This window comes from Microtus oregoni, unplaced genomic scaffold (assembly GCF_018167655.1).
Source record: "Microtus oregoni isolate MIOR12 unplaced genomic scaffold, Mior012 000144F_ref0000341, whole genome shotgun sequence".
Lineage (NCBI taxonomy): Eukaryota > Metazoa > Chordata > Mammalia > Rodentia > Cricetidae > Microtus > Microtus oregoni.
This window is the reverse complement of record NW_024544794.1, coordinates 602,043-619,704: the sequence shown is the minus strand read 5'-3', so window position 1 is coordinate 619,704 and position 17,662 is coordinate 602,043. Positions and strand designations below refer to the sequence as shown.

The following is a 17,662-nucleotide window of genomic DNA, read 5'->3' as shown; positions in this document are numbered from 1 at the left end:
TGCATCTGAAGTTTTCTTGCCGACACACAGGAAGCCAGGAGGTGCTAACTACGCACCACTAAAGCCCCTGGAGCTCTGGAGATGTGGGTTATTCTCTTCTATGTACAAACTTGGCAAGTTTCCCAATAACAACGTGGTGTAGCCCAGCACTCGGGAGGCAGAGGCAGGCGGAGATCTGTGAGGCTAGGCGATCTACTAAGAGACAGCCAAAGCTACACAGAGAAGCCCTATTTGGGAAGGAGGGGGAAGATGTGTTTGCAGGAACAACATCATCTAGGACGGTGCACTAAGTGAGACAAAGTATGAAAACGATTTTGATCTCAGTTGAGATTTCCCAAGTTTTATAATGTAAGAGATGGACCAAAAGTTGCCCTCAGAGCGCAGGTTTTTAAGTATGTAGGTAAGATTTTTCCTAGTAAATAAATGTGGCTGTTTGCCTTTAAGGGCACTGTTCTCTCAGAAGTGACTCAGCACTACAGACAGCCTGACCTCCCCCTAAACAAGCAGAGAAGATTCAAATGAGCGGGAAGCCATTTCCAATGAGGAAGCCTTGGCACCAGCTACCGGGACCTCCTTTGCCTGCAGCGCTGTTGTGAAGAAAATTGAAAAGATGCTGCAAGATTTCCGTGTGTCACCTGCTTGGCACGCTCCATAGGTGTCCGGAAAGTTTTCTGGTTAGGAACTGGGCAGCACCAGCTCTTCCAGAACTTTCTGGGCAGGCAAGCCCCTCCCCTCGTCTCAGGCAACTTATTCTCTCTGGTGTCTGGTGCTCTCCAGGACCTGCTGGGAACCTCTGGAACCATGGAGCCCACGCAGCTGCTCTTCTTCGTGAACGGCAGGAAGGTGAGAGCTTCGGGGCTGCCCACGCAGGTGCCTGGTCCTTTCTCATCCTGTCCCGGCTTTCCCTGAGACCTTGGCGTGGATAACTTTGCCTCACTACCTGCCCTTAGACTAAGGGTCTAAGGGCAAGTTTCAGAATTGCCTGAATCCCAGGGCCTCTTCCTTCCTAACATCCCCTTTCCATGGCCATAGCAGGATACCCTAGCCCAGCCCCTCCTCAAAGAGCAGGGAAAAAGAGCTCAGTTCTTAGCCATCCAGCACTGTGAATCCAGCCCTTCCCACCCTCAAGGCCCCTGCTAACAGCATCTTCCAGCCCCGATTCTCCGCTTGTCTGGGGAGCCATTCCCACTTTGACAGGACCACAGTGATGCGCTGATTCAAGCTTCCCTGTTCTTTCTCAGAGGAAGCCATGATTTGTGAAGTCAAAGAAAGTTCCTGGCACAGCCCAGCTTGCCAGAGCCAGGCTCTAGGGACGCTGCTGACCGCAGCAGTTTGTTTTATTTTACTTGTGTGTGTGCTTTGACTCCAAGGACCTTTATGACTGTTCCAAGCAAAGCCTGTTGCTTGCAGACAGCAAAGTCCCTGAGCATCATTTAAAGCCGAGGTCTGGCAGTGAGCTGGCTTACTTGGAGTGTTCTCGGTAAACACTGATGGCGCACTGAGGGGGTGGGCAGAGCCCTGCTGTCCACAGTGACAGTGTTCCTCCGTTTGGGTCCCCTGTGGCCCCTGCATCTGGCTATGGACAAATGGAGCCCCTGCCCTGGCTGGCACTGGCTGAGCCTTAGGAAGCCACGGGAGGTTTAGCACCAGACTTTCGTGTGTCTGTTCTGAGGCCGTGAGTTGATTCAGACAGTTGTGGGTTTGTAAAGTGTTTTCTTGGAGCACAGGATCTCTGAAATTATACAAGCCCTACTAAAAAACTTCTTGTCCCTCCCCCTCACTTTATGGGCCTCACATGGGATAAGATGGATCCTTCATGAGCTCCATTAGGACTCCAAGTGACCAGCGTGAGGGGAAGCTAGGCTAATGCGGTGAAAGGGTTGCCTTGCTCCTTCGTGTTTTCTTTTGCATAGCAGAATAAGCACGGGAGTCTTCTGTCCACACCAAACAAGCAGGGGTCCCTTACAGGCCTGCTGCTCACCGAGGTGGCCTCAGGGAGCCCACTCCTTTACTAACGGGGGGCCATGCTTCTTACTGCACAAGAAGTGGTCATGAATATTCAATCTGTGGTTTTGTTATCAGTCTATCATATGCCAAACTGTGTTTGGGTTTCTGGGATACAGTGAACCATAGAAGGGATGAGGCCCCTGCCCGTGTGGCGTTAACATGTCCTGGGGTAACAGCTGACGTGCATAAGAAATGGAGAGAGTGTGCTGTCGGGGTGCTGACAGCGCTGGTGTAAGAACACTGAGATGGACAGTGTTGTTCTCTTGCAACACTACAACTCCCAGCGTTCCCCTGGGGACACATTTCCCAGAAGCCTTTGCATCCTCCGTTAAAAGCAAGGACAAGCCACGAGTTCGCCCCTTTTTTGCCCCTTCCTTCTGCTTTCCCTAGTTTGTCCGCACAGTTTCCCTTACCTTGTTATCCTTCCCCCTCCCATTAAAAGTGTACCACGTGGGACCACCGCGTGTCTGTGTCTTTCCTCGCGTAACCCTCGTCTAACCCGCAGAAATTAAGAACAACAGACAGGATCTGATGGGGTGGGTGAAGGGGATGCTTTGGTCTTTCGGGGCAGTGTGTGGGAGGAAGTAGCCAAGCATCCATGTGGAGAAAGAACATTTGAGGCAGAGAAATCCAGGGGCAAAGGCCCTGGGGCAGGAGAATGTTTCCATGCTCAGAGAACAAACTGCTGGGGCTGGAGACGTGGCCAGGAGCCAGAGTACAGGTGATGCTGGGGTTTAGTTCACTGAGGCTGCAGACTATTGAGTCTGACGTCTCTCGCGTTCTCCCTCCCTGCTTCTAAATGGGAGCTTTTCTCAAGTAGTGCAGCTTGTGTTCTAATGATATTTAAGAGTAAATGAGCCCTTTCTTATCTGAAGGCTCCTATAATCTCTGAGTCCCACTGTTGGCACCGCTGAGGGCTTCCAGGAGCCTTGGACCCGGTCCTGGGACCAAATGTTCTGTGACCCCTTGTAAAATAGTCTCTAGAAATACTGGTTTGGTTCTTGAATTGTCCCCCAATCCCACAAAACAAACAAACATTATGTCAGCTTTCCCCTCCCGTTTTTGTCCCTCCCAGTTTTAGTGAAGCGTGTGTTTCAACCCTGGTCAGCAAGTTGAGAGTGAGGGGCTGTTCAGAGAAGCATGAAAAGCCACTGGACAGAAGGGTCCTATGAAATTCCAGACTTCTGTGACTCAGGTCTGCCTTTGCAAGGCCTCCTGGAAGACCTTCAGGGGCTCTGGTGACCCGCACAGCAGCCCTCTGGCGTTTGCTGTTTGTTCTTCAGAAGAGGAACGCTGAATGCAGATATAATGAAAGTTAAAAGTCTGTGTACTGTCTGAGTTCGAGTGGCATAAAAGACACTTCAAACACAGGGACTCTGGCTTTAATTCACTGAAGTTGGTTCCCCTCTAGGAAATCCTGGTTCCAGAGCAGAAGAGGGGGGTCATAACATGTGTGTGGCAGGTTTAGGAGTTCCTTAGGGGCATGGCAGCTGCACAGGTGATCAGAATTGTGTCTTAGAGCTGTTGCTCCTGCAGACCAGGGTCTCAGGCTGCAAAAAGACCACAGAGAGACCTGTGAGTCGCCTGTTATAACTGTGGAGGCTCTGGATGGTAAAGGCTGTGCTGGTGGTGGCGGTGTAGCGGAGAATCGTTTTCAGACATCCAAGGAGCAGAACCTGGTGACGCTGATTGCAGTGGGCAGAAAGAAAGAGAAAGTTAGAAATATCCCAGTTTTCAAACCTTAGATGTCCTGGCAGAGAGAGAGGCTCTGAGCCGGTTGGGGAAAAGAGGGACGAGAGTAAACTCAATTAACATGAAGGTGTCTGAAGGCCAAACTTATCATATTGCACAGTCTTCCTTATTGCATGTTCCTCAAAAGGACTTGCTTTGTCCTGCCGGTACTGGAGTAGAGTCACAGGGGAGGAGTCAGCACCGGGTGTGTGCCTTCTCCGCCTTCCTTCCCAGAGGGACGAAGTAGCACAATGTGGAGAAGGATGATTGGCATTTAAAGCAAGCCATGCTTCTTCTGCCTGTTCTGTGACGGCTGAAGGAATCTCAGATGTGTGGGACATGAAAACAGAAGAGGATACACGCTGGTGGCCCTCAGGGGAAGGGGATGAGTTAAAAACAAAGTAAAAATGCCACAAGTCCATTATTTTATGTGATAAGTTAAAACATTCAATTCAAGTCTTATTTTATGTGTATGTGTGTTTTGCTTACATATATGTCTGTGCAGCAATGCATGCTCAAAACATTAGTTTTTAAATAATTTAATCAAAACAGAGAAAGGGGGATCCCAGGGGACCATGGACTCATCAGTTTCTGCACATGGCTCTCTGCCAGCCCAGTTGCTTACGTGTGCCTAGCTGCACAGCCTTGCGTGTGCCTAGCTGCACAGCCTTGCGTGTACCTAGCTGCACAGCCTTACATGTGCCTAGCTGCATAGCCTTGCGTGTGCCTAGCCGCACAGCCTTACGTGTGCCTAGCTGCACACCCTTGCGTGTGCCTAGCTGCACAGCCCTGCATGGCTCTGCACAGGCATTTGCTCCTTAGTCTAGGTATCTCGGGACATGGCTGGTCACGGTCTCCACTAACTTGGCAAACGACTCTTTTACGTTAGCTGCATCCTTCTCTCGGACACTCCGCTCTGCCAGCATCTCCCCTCTCTCCTGCCTTTCTCCCTCCCTACTCCACTGCTCTGTTCTGCTCTAGGGTCTTTCTAGGAGAAGCAGGGTAGAGTCGCCAGTGTTCCTGGAAGTGGGAACAGCTGTGATATTAGGGAACAGTGATGATTCCGGATGAGGGACAGGCAGGGCTGGACGGTTACACTTTCCCTGCAATGTTAATGCTTGCACATCCCGGGTGCCTTTCCCACAGGTCGGCAGGGTCCTAAGCAGTGTGAACATAACTCATACCAGCTCTTGCGCCCATCACTGTGTTTCTCTCTCACAGGTGATAGAAAAGCATGCCGACCCTGAGATGATGCTGTTACCGTACCTGAGGAAGACCCGTATCCTTTGCTGTGTGCTGTGAGAGCGTGTGCTTGTGAGTCTGTGAGACTGAGGGTCTATGTTTGCCTGTTAGAGTTCTCAATTGCTTAGCCCCAAAATAATCACACAGAAACTATATTATTTAAGACACTGCTTGGCCCATTAGCTCTAGCTTCTTATTGGCTAACTCTTACATATTAATTTAACCCATCTCCATTAATCTGTGTATCGCCGCATAGCTGTGGCTTATCTGGTAAAGTTCCGACATCCGTCTCTGGAAGCTCCATGGCTTCTCTCTGACTCTGCCTCCTTTCTCCCAGCATTCAGTTTAGTTCCCCCCGCCCGCCCCTGCCTAGCTCTGTCCCCTATAGCTCTGCTATAGGCCCAGAACAGTTCCTTTATTAACCATTGATGTTCACACATACAGAAGATATTTGAGAGAGCAGTTAGAAGTCTCCGCTGACAAGATGCAGGCAAATGACTCACTGTGTTTCTAGTGTGACACAGACATTTCATAGAGCATTTATAACATAACATTTTAACATCATATAACATCAGAGACCCACACGATGATAAGGGCAGATATACAGTGTGCCTCCACCTGCACATTCTCAGAGCACTGCCAGGCACAGCCTCCTCTGCAGTCTGGCCCTGTGTTTGGCAGACTGAGCTCCAGCTCCATACAAAGGATGGGTGCAATCCGTAACACACAAAAGGAAACAGGAAGTTATCAGACTTAAGCAGCGGCCTTTGGTGAGTCTACATGAATCTTTTTAATGCATGACTATAATGGTGTTTTGTACTAAGTCCTGGCTATTCTGGACATAAATCCATAGACACCGCGATCTTTAACTCAGCCTCTTCCAGTCCGACTCCCAGGCACAAAGTACGGCTGCGGAGGGGGAGGCTGTGGCGCCTGCACGGTGATGGTCTCGCGGTACAATCCCAGCACCAAGACGATCAGGTACCAGCTTTATTTCCTCCTCTCTTGGCGACGGTGCATGGTACATCACCGTGTGGGAAGACCTGTGCGGGCGCTGGGGACCCAGGGATAAACAGGAATACAGAAAGGGTGGGAACATGACCTCAGCAGAGGTGAAAGGCCGCCGACTCTGCCGTCTAGGAAGGAAGGCCTCCGTGAGATGACCATGGAGGATACAGCCGTGGTCACGCATGCGTAGTGGGGGCCCGCTAACTTCTCCGTGGTCCTACACGTGCGTTCTCCGTTGTAAGCCAGAGACCTCTCACTCAGGAAAGGATCAGGCGGCCTCGCTCTCCTGCTCACAGTCACCTGTTGCTTTGTTTTCGAGCTCTGTATTATCTCCAACGCATTATTGTTCCACATCTCCATCTGTTCCCGTCTCTCTCGTCTTCTGGGATTTTCCCATCATGCATCTGTCAAACCACTTCCCTCATCCCTACGTTCCAGATGAGGTCGAGGATCTGAGCAGCAGCCAGAGCTATGCTGGGCCTGCATTAGCTGGGAAACCACTCCCTGCCTCCCAGCCTGGCTGCCAGCTCTTTGGGGTACCGGAAGTTCTCTTTGGGCTCCTCTCTTACCGATGCTTCAGGAGATCTTGGGTCACCATGCTGCCTTATCCGTAGCCCCTAAAGGGGGAATGATGGCTTTATAATCAGTGAAAGCTTAGCGCGTTCTCTCAGCTCTGCCCATCATGGGCTTCTTAAGAGGCTGGGGAACCTCGTTCAGCTTGGTCCTCTCCTCCACTTTGAGCCACACATCGGGCATCTTCAGTAGTGGTCCTGTGGGGTGGAGCAGCTCTTCACCTGGCGCTACCTCTTCTTCTGAAGAGCGACAGCAAACTCACTTTATCGCCCACGTAGCCTTCGCCCAGCTCCACCCGCAGGACGCAGGACGAAAGCGGCTTTAGTTCATAGCCAATCAGTTGCAATTAGAGAGAGTCGGCCCCGACTTGAGAGGGAAATAATTTAGGTTGGTGGAAGCTTTCAGGGGTTGGAATCATGAGGTCTAATTTCCATTCTGCCACCGGCTCTCCAGCTGTGACCCTGAATCCATCACTCTGATTCTAGAACCGTTTCTGTAACATGCCTAAGTGCTGAGAATGAGCCGCCTACGGGAGGTGCCCACGGGGCGCTCGGTCCCCTTCTCACGGGATGTCGTGTAGTTTGTCACCTGTGCTTCTCTTTGCTTCTGAAGGCATCATCCCGTCAATGCCTGTCTGACCCCCATCTGCTCTCTGCATGGCGCAGCAGTCACCACAGTGGAAGGCATAGGCAGCACCACGACCAGACTCCACCCTATTCAGGTGAGGCTGCGCGGCTCCCTAAAGGGACTCTGAGCTCCCGGGCCTGAGAATGGAACATCCGGACCCTGCTGCTTGGTCAGGGAGGACAGTAAAAGTCTCTGGAGCTGAGGATAAAGCTGGGATGCGGGGACGGATGAGGAGCTGACTTCTCGGGAAGGTGCTCTTGGAAGACTAGAAGATTCCCCTTCCTAAGCAGATGCTGGCCTGACCGGTTTTGTTTCCTCTGCGTTCCAATTAGAGGGAGATACCCATCTTGTACCTCCCCAAACCCAGAAGGAAACCCCAGCCACGTGCATTGACACATACAATTCTGTTGTTGTTGTTGTTGTTGGAAATTGAAGAATAACTTTATTTAAAAGCTGAATTAAAAGAATCAGACCCCCCTTCACCCCATCCCAAATGCTGTGTGAGCTTAGACTTGTCAGAGGAAGATGTAAACACTCATGAAAGAGAGAGAGAGAGAGAGAGAGAGAGAGAGAGAAAGAGAGGTGTGGAGTTGTGCCCACGTTCATTCCCAAGTGTGTGCACTATCACACTTTTTCCATGTTTTTCAATTTGAACAGAGTTTGGTCATTTCTCCAAGCTCTTTCTCTGCTGCAGGGACTCACACTCCCCCTGCATACTGAGGAGTCTTTCACAGACACGCAATGTTCCCTCAGCCTGATCTAACAGTCAGTTGATCTGGTGTGCTGCTGGGGTGGAAATCACAAACTCCTTGGCCATGCAAAGTCTCAGAACCACTGTCTGAAGTCAAGCCGAGCAGTTTATGGGGCTCAACCATCAGACTGGCCCAAGGGAAGCCGCCTGAGATGTGGGCTTTCAGGGGGCCTCCTCTCCAAATGCAGTGAGCTCAAGAATGTCCTGGGGACGCTGCTCTGACTTTGTAGGCCTGGAAGAGAGCGCATTTCTAACCTTTGCTTCCAGGAGAGGATCGCCAAGTGTCACGGCACACAGTGTGGATTCTGCACTCCCGGGATGGTGATGTCCATGTATGCCCTGCTCAGGAACCATCCAGAGCCCACTCTAGATCAGCTGACAGACGCCCTAGGGGGTAAGTATGCTTTTATTTTTATGTGATAATGACAGAAATAATTGGACACATCCTACATGTCATGTGCTGAATTAAATGCTATTTGGAAATTCATTTAAATATGTTTACAAGATAGTTACCATTATTATCATCATTTCGTAGAAGGAGAAGCTGAGATTTAGAGAGGGTGGTGTATTAGAAATGATCCCTGTAAGCAGAAGCATTGATTTCTTGACGTCAATCTGCAAACCGGATCTACACATTGACTTGGAAGAGAGGAATAGAGGCTTTGGATGCACACTCTGAGGAATTTCAGGCCGTCATGCAGAGTCCACCTGGAATCCCACTGGGGTGTTTGGCAAAGGAGACAGATGGAAAGGACGGTAGAGATGGCAGGTGTCATGCTGGGTTTGGTTACCATCACTGCCTGTGGGCCCAAGGGAAGAGTCAGCAAAAGATTGTTTAGCAAAAGTAGCTTCTAAGTCCTGTGATAGACGCCCTCCCCACCCCAGAGCAAGGGTCAGAGACTGTCTTTGAGTACAGCTGGAAGTTGGGCCAAAATCTGCTGGGGATGCTTATTTTAATGACTCTCTCTCTCTGTCTGTCTATCCATCCATTTGTCTGTCCATCTATCATCTATCTGTCTGTCTGTCTATCTATTATATCTATCATCTATCTTCATCATCATCACCATCTATCTCATGTGCACGCATGTGTGTGTATGTGTACGTGTGTACATTCATTGATAATGTTCTGAACACATTCTAAGCATTAATAGCTTCTTAGATTCTATGTCTGTCTGCTGAAATGCTCCCTGGCTCTATTTCTCTTTGTCTCTTACCTCTTATTTTCCTGTCCAGGGAACATGAGTCTAAGCTTACTTGTTTGCTTCCTCTACAAAATATTTCAGGGGCACTCTGAGCAAACACAGGCAGAAAGGAGTGACCCAGCACCTAACCTGGATCCTGCCTGATTTCCAGGAGGTCACATTTTGCTTTATGGCTGTTTATGTTATAAACACTGATGAAGGATTTTCAAATTTTAATAGCTTAAGACAAGGGTGGGAAATGTATAAATGATGAAGATTGGAGGAAATCTCTCAGCGGAGAACTCGATCTTGTGCTGTTTCTAAAATGAGGCCTCAGGAGCTGGGGAAATGGGCTCAGTCAGTGTCCTTCTAGTTTTGGTCACTATCACCCAAGTAAAAGTCAGGGACAGATGGTGTATAACCACTGTCCTGGGGGAGGAGGGTGCATCAGACACTGGGGGACCCCTAGAACTCATTGGCCAGCCAGCTTCCAGGTTCCAGACTCTGTCTCAAAAAAAGGTGGAGAGAAATTGAGCAAGACACCCAGTGTCAGTCTCCAGCCTCCGCATGTACTCACACACTCGGTACACACACCGACAGATGAGTACATAGAACACACACACATGCACACACACAACTATAATATGACCTCATATTGGGGTGGGGTAAGGACACAGACCCACTGTGAGAGAAACACCGACCGAATCATCTATTGCAGTCACTTGTGTGTGTAATCGCCTCCAGGTTCAGAATCTACCCACTTTTCCCACCTTTTCTTTACTGTTACAGAGCAGCTTTGATCAACTGAAACTTCCCTCTCTGTGTCTCTCTCCTTCCTCCCTTTGCTCTGCCTCTGTCAAAACTGATAGCTGCCACGGTAAGTATTAATTCTGAGAGGAATCTTCCTTTTTGTCTTTAAAAAAAAAAGAGGAAAATCCTTCACTAGTAACAACACGCATGGACTATAGCACAGGATGCTAAGAGAAAGAAGCCAGGCCCAGGAGAACAAACATTGTATCATACGGACAACCTGGAGTAGAACATTAGCAGCAGGGATAAGAATGGTGATTGAATAGCGATTACCTGAGGTTGGAGAAGGAGAAAATGAGGAATAATCAAAGGTTGCAAAGTTTATTATGCGAATTAAATAAGTCCAAGAAACGCAACTTGGTCCCCACAGCTATTGGTATTATGCTATAGAAACAGTTGTCATGAGGGTCGATCTTTTGTTAGATGCCTTCCTTCTGGTTGAATGGTTAAATAAATAGATGGCGTGAGGAAACAGAGTGTTAGGTCTGCTCACAGAGCAGACTGGGAATACTTATCTCAGATACACCAATCACTAATCAGTTGATTAGACACAGGAGGGTCCGTAGCGTCTCGACAAAGTGGCTATTGTTTTAAATTGAGCTCTTGATTGCAGCTACAGAACAAGTTTTTGTCTTAAAATTACTGTGTCCTTTGAGCATCTGTCCTAAGAAGAGGGTGTAAGATGTGTCTACAGAGAGTAAGTACAGATGGCCGAGATGTTAAAATATACTCCAGGACTCTTGGCTAAATATCCCAGGATGCTGATGTAAAAAGGAAATCTCAAACGCAAGATTTCAAAATGAAGGCGTCAGGCAGAGCTTTCTTCTAAGATGGGGCCCTTCATGCCATCATTCACCTGGCGTTCCATGGCTCTGTCCAGGGCCCTTGAGTAACCACACCTGCTCTGTCTCCTTCAGGAAATCTGTGCCGCTGCACTGGATACAGGCCCATAATCGACGCATGCAAGACTTTCTGTAAAGTGAGTAGAAAGGAATGCATGGCCAAATGTGTTCTCCAGGAAATAAAACAAAGCAGCGTAGGAGTTCCCTGGTGTGTTATGGCAACAGTCATTTTTACTAAGACAGGACCACTTCTTAGCTCAAGGTCTACAATTCTGTGTGTCATTTTGTCCTGAGCAGGAGGCTTAATATCATTGCCTGGGTAGTCAAATTGTGAGCATCCAAGAAGTTTGCAGTTGGCCGTAAGTCATTCCTGCCAAGAAGCTGCTCTTGACCTGTTCGCCTAAGTTAGGGACCTGCCTGGGTGCCCGCAGCCCCCTGCAAGCGTGATGTGTATGTATGAGTGACCTAGCATGACCCTGGTCACAGTATGGTTCAGCATGACCCTGGTCACAGTATGGTTCAGGATAGCCCTGGTCACAGTATGGTCCAGCATAGCCCTGGTTACAGTATGATCCAGCATAGCCCTGGTCACAGTAAGGTCCAGGATAGCCCTGGTCATAGTATGGTCCAGCATGACCCTGGTCACAGTATGGTCCAGGATAGCCCTGGTCACAGTAAGGTCCAGCATAGCCCTGGTCACAGTATGGTCCAGCATGACCCTGGTCACAGTATGGTCCAGGATAGCCCTGGTCACAGTAAGGTCCAGCATAGCCCTGGTCACAGTATGGTCCAGCATGACGCTGGTCACAGTATGGTCCAGCATAGCCCTGGTCACAGTATGGTCCAGGATAGCCCTGGTCACAGTATGGTCCAGCATGACGCTGGTCACAGTATGGTCCAGCATAGCCCTGGTCACAGTATGGTCCAGCATAGCCCTGGTCACAGTATGGTCCAGCATAGCCCTGGTCACAGTATGGTCCAGCATGACGCTGGTCACAGTATGGTCCAGCATGACGCTGGTCACAGTATGGTCCAGCATAGCCCTGGTCACAGTGTGGTCCAGCATAGCCCTGGTCACAGTATGGTCCAGCATGACGCTGGTCACAGTATGGTCCAGCATAGCCCTGGTCACAGTATGGTCCAGCATGACGCTGGTCACAGTATGGTCCAGCATAGCCCTGGTCACAGTATGGTCCAGCATGACCCTGGTCACAGTATGGTCCAGCATAGCCCTGGTCACAGTATGGTCCAGCATAGCCCTGGTCACAGTATGGTCCAGCATAGCCCTGGTCACAGTGTGGTCCAGCATAGCCCTGGTCACAGTATGGTCCAGCATAGCCCTGGTCACAGTGTGGTCCAGTGGTCCCTGTGCCTCTGCGTGTGTTTACTGGACTGTTTGACAGCGGAGGCAGTCCTTCTCCAGGACAGGGCCACCACGTGCCAGTTAGTAAGATACTCAGTCATAGAATAGACTAATAAAAATAGAACTAATAAAAAGTTTTTAAAGTTGTTGCTTTTTTTTTCTTTGTTTTTAAACTATTATATAAAGCAATAAGCTCTTGTGGAGTTTTAATACACGTTCCGTCATGGTTGGTCCTCCCCCACCACTAGAATCAATACCATGGAATCAATACCTCATAGATAAGATCAGAACAACCTGTCAATTCTTGTTACTACTATTAGCAGTATTTAAATATTGTTAGTATCAATAATTAACATGGTTAATGTTTATTGCTGTATAACAGGATTATCTAGTAAGGCCTTTATAAACTTTATTAAATAACCACTGGCATTCAGAATTGTGTATGCTTGGTTTTCATTAGCGTTACCTTCGATGTGTTGAAGGGTAAATGGTTTTCTTTTACAACGCCTTACAATATTGGTTCTGCAGCTGTAGGCACCCAGTTAACAGTCGAACCCCCCAGGGAATTCTCATTGGCTCATTTTGGTCTTGTTTTCCCCACTAGGCTTCTGGCTGCTGTCAAAGTAAAGAAAATGGGGTGTGCTGTAACGGGGATCGAGGAGTCAATGGGTTGGCGGAAGTTCAGGAAGCTGATGAGGTCCGTGAATGGGGACGCTTTCATACATTTGTTTGAGACATGAGCAGCTGCTCACCGAGTCTTTGGAAGAATCAGTGACTGCTTGGGTTGACAAATTCGTCTATGTTGAGATGTTCCCTCTCCTATCCTCACTGTCACCATATAGTCTAAAGATTCAGCCCAGGAGGCGATTGGGGGTAGAGGAGGAGGATGAGCAGGTCCGTGGTGCAGCAGGCTGAGAGGATGCCTTCTAATTGTTCTGTAGCATAGCCGGGTGACTTTGTTTGACAATGGGTTGTTATTTCAGAATAACTAGTAGAATCTTTATCATTCTCACAACAAAGAACCAATTCACGTCTGAGATACCAGACGCTAAACAATAACAAGATCTTCTCATGCACGTGCGTGTAATGTCACTCTGCCCCACAAATAGATGCAATTATCATACCAACTGGAGGATTAATAATCTGTTTATAAACCTGTCGCATCCACATGGTCCCTCATTGCTCACATCAGTCCTGCTCAAACGCTGCCGTCTGCAGGACAGAAAAGCACTGGCCCCCAGGGTCTCTCAGTTGTTAAACAGCATCTTTAGTGACCAGAAGAAGAGTGGAGATGGAGACGGAAGAACAATGACAGGAGAGGCGAGACTCTAGGTCTCCCTTAGGTCCTCAATGTCTGCCTGCTCCTGCCTGTCCCCTCCGCTGTCCCCAGACTCGAAGGGAACAGGTAGGGAGCTGAGGACCGCAGAGGTGTTCTAAGACCTGCGGAGTTATGAGAGGTCAGGTCTGCAGCAGAGTCCTTGGCTGGCAGCTGGGACTATGACCGATCCGCTCCTGTTTGTCCTCTGTCTGCCTGTCTGTCTGCCTTCTTCTGGGGGGGGGGGGGATGAGGTCCTGTGGAGCCCATTCTGTCCTCAGATGATCCTAGAACTAAGCCTGGCCTTGAATTCCTGCTGTTCCTACCTCTGTCTCCCAAGTTCATGATAAGTTCACGTGCCACCATCCCTGGACTGTCTGAGCATCTTCTTCCGGTCTTGTTGCATAAAAGCTTGAAGTAGAGGTGCCAGACAATAATACAGTATTCACCTCTTATCTACAGATTCTCTTCCTGCAATCTGAATTACCTGTACTTAACCATATTCTAAAAATATTAAGTGGGAATTCTAGACATAATATAGGTTTCTAAACACATGCCGTTATGAATCTCATGAGATAGTCCCACTGTGCTCATCCCTGGCTCACTTGGAAGGTGAACCACCCCTTCCTCCAATGTATCCATGCTGCATACCTTACCTGCACACCTGTAACTAAGCAGTTGCCATGGTTATCAGATTGACTGGCACAGCATTGCAGTACTTGTGTTCAAATAACCATTGCTTTACTTGATAATGGCACCAAGCCTGTATGTTCAGATATGCCAATGAGTGGTTACAGGCTATTTTTTTTTTTTAGGGAAAAGGTATGTTTAGTACTAGAGTGTGTTGCTAAGAATGAATAGGAAAACTGGAGTGTGTTCACGAACCTTCTAAAGTTCAACCTGCCCCTGGTTTTGGGTACCCACAGGGAGAGATGTCTCCTGAGAATAGGGGATATTTCTGTAACTTCTGTCATTTTCTATTTTTACAGACAAGTCCAGAACTCTTCTCAGAAGAGGAGTTCCTGCCTCTGGACCCAACCCAGGAGCTGATATTTCCTCCAGAGCTAATGGTAAGGAAGGCAGCTGCTCACCTTCCTGGTGACATATCAGGGGGAGTCTTGTCAAAAGCTGAGGGCACAGCTCTCTGACCTCATCAGAGACACGTACTGCAGCAGACAGGGGTTAATGCAGACTTCACAGCTTGTCAAAGGGCAGAGAATGTGTGGGTGCTCAGCTCAGCATGAATGGGACATCTACATTACACCCACTCCCTCCACGACTCAGGGACCTTTGAGAAAAGAGGGTGGAATTAATGTCTTCTAGAAATGACAGGGTCATTGCCCCATGAACTCATTGCCTACACATGCTCATTCCAGTCAGCATTCAGAATGGAGAGGTGAGAGTCTTGCCAGCCCCTACCCTTAGCTGATGAAGTTAAAGGCAGCTGGGGAGGGAGGGTCAGTTTTCTTCAAGGCTGTGACCACTTCTAGTTTGACCATGACCCAGTGGATGACCCCATATCCATGAGTCTATGGACATCACAGAGTGTACTGAGTGTACTCAGTCGGCTGGGAGGGTGGGAGGTGAACTTTGGAGGAGTTAGGTGGAGGAATGGGAGGAAATATAATAAAAGTACACATGTTCATACACGAAATTCTCAAGGAATTAGTAAAATTGTATAAAGAACAAACTGATGGGCAAATAGGCAATGTTCACCCATCATCCTCACCCCAGAGTCCAGAGAGTGTGAGCCCAGCAGGAGGTGGAGAGGGGAGGGTGGAGCTGCCATGAGGGCTGGGACATGAGACACAGCTGATGACGTCTGTCAAAGCCAGGAGGCACAGTCAATGGGCTTCAGTGTAGACTCGTTTCTCCTGTCTATGCAGAAGTTCATGTTCTGTAGAAGGATTTGACCAAATGAGCACATTTTTACGACAGTGAGCATCAAAATGAGTTACTCTGAGTTTCCCAAGGGCCAATGGGAGCTTCAGTTTCCAGATCTAAACACTGCCAGTCTTTAATTTTGAACTCTGATCCCTGGTGGGGCTCAACTTTATGTCACAGAATTTAGTTTTTAGAAGATAAGCATTTCTTTTCTCTGTTTCAATAAAATCGAACGAGAAAAGGAGGGAATTTTGTCACAAGCTCTTGTATCCCTGTTGCCTTCTCAACAGACAATGGCTGAGAAACAGCCACCCAAGACCAGAATGTTCAGTGGCGAGAGAATGATGTGGATTTCCCCAGTGACTCTGAAGGAACTTGTGGAAGTTAAATTCAAGTATCCCCAGGCCCCCATCGTGATGGGGAACACCTCTGTGGGTATGCGAACCCCCTGGGATATCTTATGAGGGAAACAAGCTTCACGTGGGTGTGTTGTCAGGACCACAGCCAGGAAACCCAGTGTTGTTCAAGAGATGTTCCAGCATCAGAAAACTGCCTGCCCTGTGCTTCACTGGTGCAGAGGCTGGCTTGCTGATCCCATGCTAACCCAGCAGCAGGGCTAGCCTGGGCTTCAGAGGTGCAGAGGCTGGCTTGCTGGCCCCATGCTAAACCAGCAGCAGGGCTAGCCTGGGCTTCAGAGGTGCAGAGGCTGGCTTGCTGGCCCCATGCTAAACCAGCAGCAGGGCTAGCCTGGGCTTCACTGAGCAGAAGCTGGCTTGCTGGCCCCATGCTAAACCAGCAGCAGGGCTAGCCTGGGCTTCACTGAGCACAGGCTGGCCCCATGGTAGGTCAGCATTAGGGGTGCCAGTGCTCTGGTTTTCCATCTGGGGACCACATCGGCTCTCATCCTGAAACTTCTTTGTCCTTGCTCTCTGGGTGTGTCTCTGTGACTATAATGTGCCTTACCTAAAAGGCAGTGTCAGGGCCTTCTCCTTTTCAACATAGGCCTAGGGTGGCTGCCCATCTCTCTGCAGGGCCCCCAGGATCTTCTTCCACTGACATCTGAGCGTGCCATACAGCACAAGTTTTAGGGCTAACAATTCTAAAGAGTCCCCGAGTTTTAGCAGTCACTGTCTCTGCCTGTGACAATAAAAGGAAACAATGTTTATATGTCCCAAGACATGGAGTTAATCATAATTCAAATTTAAGAGAGTAGTTAAAATCTTTTTATTCTAATCCTGTGTCTCTTCCACATTCCCTCAGGGCCAGAAGTAAAGTTTAAAGGTGTCTTCCACCCCGTCGTAATTTCTCCTGACAGAATTGAAGAGATGTGTGTTGTGAGCCAGGCCGGTGACGGTGAGTTCTTACCCTCTGTGTTTCCCCGGTGTACTCCTCTGGTCTGCAGCTCAGCCCAGTGATGGACAGCGGAGAGCTGTTTCTAGGTAGACTTCCCAGTTTCTCTTCAGACAAAGAAGGGAGTGTCTGGAGGGAGTCCAGGCAGAATTCTCTGAAGTCCCAGTTGACCCTGTCTGAGAAGTCAGACTGTCACTGAGGGACTTTCCTGTTTGCAGTATCAGGGAAACTAACAAGGATTCAAGGGGCATCTGGGCCATGGAGGAGAAGATGCAGCTGAATGAGACATGCTGCCTGCTCTCCAGAGCGAGGCAGAAGGAAAAGAGGGGGTGCTAAGCCTCTGCTGTCTGGCCTGTGTCATTCTCACGAAGGGAGTTTTGTTAAATGGCAGTGAGACCCAGCAGTCCTCAGGATAAAGTTCCTGAAATCCGATTCTTGGTGATGACATAATTTATCTAAGATCTTGGGGCCATGACAGAGCTGAGTCTTAGTTTTCCCATCTCTGAAGTGAGCCTATTAATATCTCGTGGTTGTGTTTACCTTTGTGGAGGTTTTTAAAATCACTATCAGTATAATGTGTGATAGACTCAGTCTTCAAGGAATCCAGCCTTCACGCACTCCACCATCGATCCACGCATCACCGCCAATCCCACGCCACCTGCATCACCGTCACCATCACCACCACGGCCGATAGGCACAGCAGCGTGGATCCAATATTAAGATTTCCACGCCTGTAGCTTTGGTCCAACACTTGGAGGCCATCACTGACTACGTGCCACTACTCACAGGAGACTTTATTTCAGGGCTGACCCTCGGTGCTGGCCTCAGCCTGGAACAGGTGAAGGACATTCTGGCTGATGTGGTCCGGAAGCTTCCCGAAGAGAAGACACAGACGTACCGCGCCCTCCTGAAGCACCTCAGAACTCTCGCCGGGTCCCAGATCAGGAACATGGCTGTATGTATTTAGCAAGTCAACTC

At 49.0% G+C, this 17,662-nt stretch overlaps 1 protein-coding gene across 1 annotated transcript in view; it reads left to right on the top strand.

The window, feature by feature from the left end:
- The first annotated feature begins 589 nt into the window (after window positions 1–589).
- The window catches only part of LOC121444853 (aldehyde oxidase 1), a 51,010-nt gene continuing 33,937 nt past the window's right edge, over window positions 590–17,662 (top strand). Inside the window, exons 1-11 of the mRNA XM_041646773.1 lie at window positions 590–843; window positions 4,960–5,017; window positions 5,865–5,961; window positions 7,174–7,282; window positions 8,207–8,333; window positions 10,848–10,909; window positions 12,740–12,832; window positions 14,440–14,520; window positions 15,625–15,769; window positions 16,595–16,687; window positions 17,488–17,639. Coding sequence (XP_041502707.1) covers window positions 802–843; window positions 4,960–5,017; window positions 5,865–5,961; window positions 7,174–7,282; window positions 8,207–8,333; window positions 10,848–10,909; window positions 12,740–12,832; window positions 14,440–14,520; window positions 15,625–15,769; window positions 16,595–16,687; window positions 17,488–17,639 — 1,059 coding nt within the window. The 5' untranslated portion in view covers window positions 590–801. The remainder of the gene's footprint in view (window positions 844–4,959; window positions 5,018–5,864; window positions 5,962–7,173; window positions 7,283–8,206; window positions 8,334–10,847; window positions 10,910–12,739; window positions 12,833–14,439; window positions 14,521–15,624; window positions 15,770–16,594; window positions 16,688–17,487; window positions 17,640–17,662) is intronic.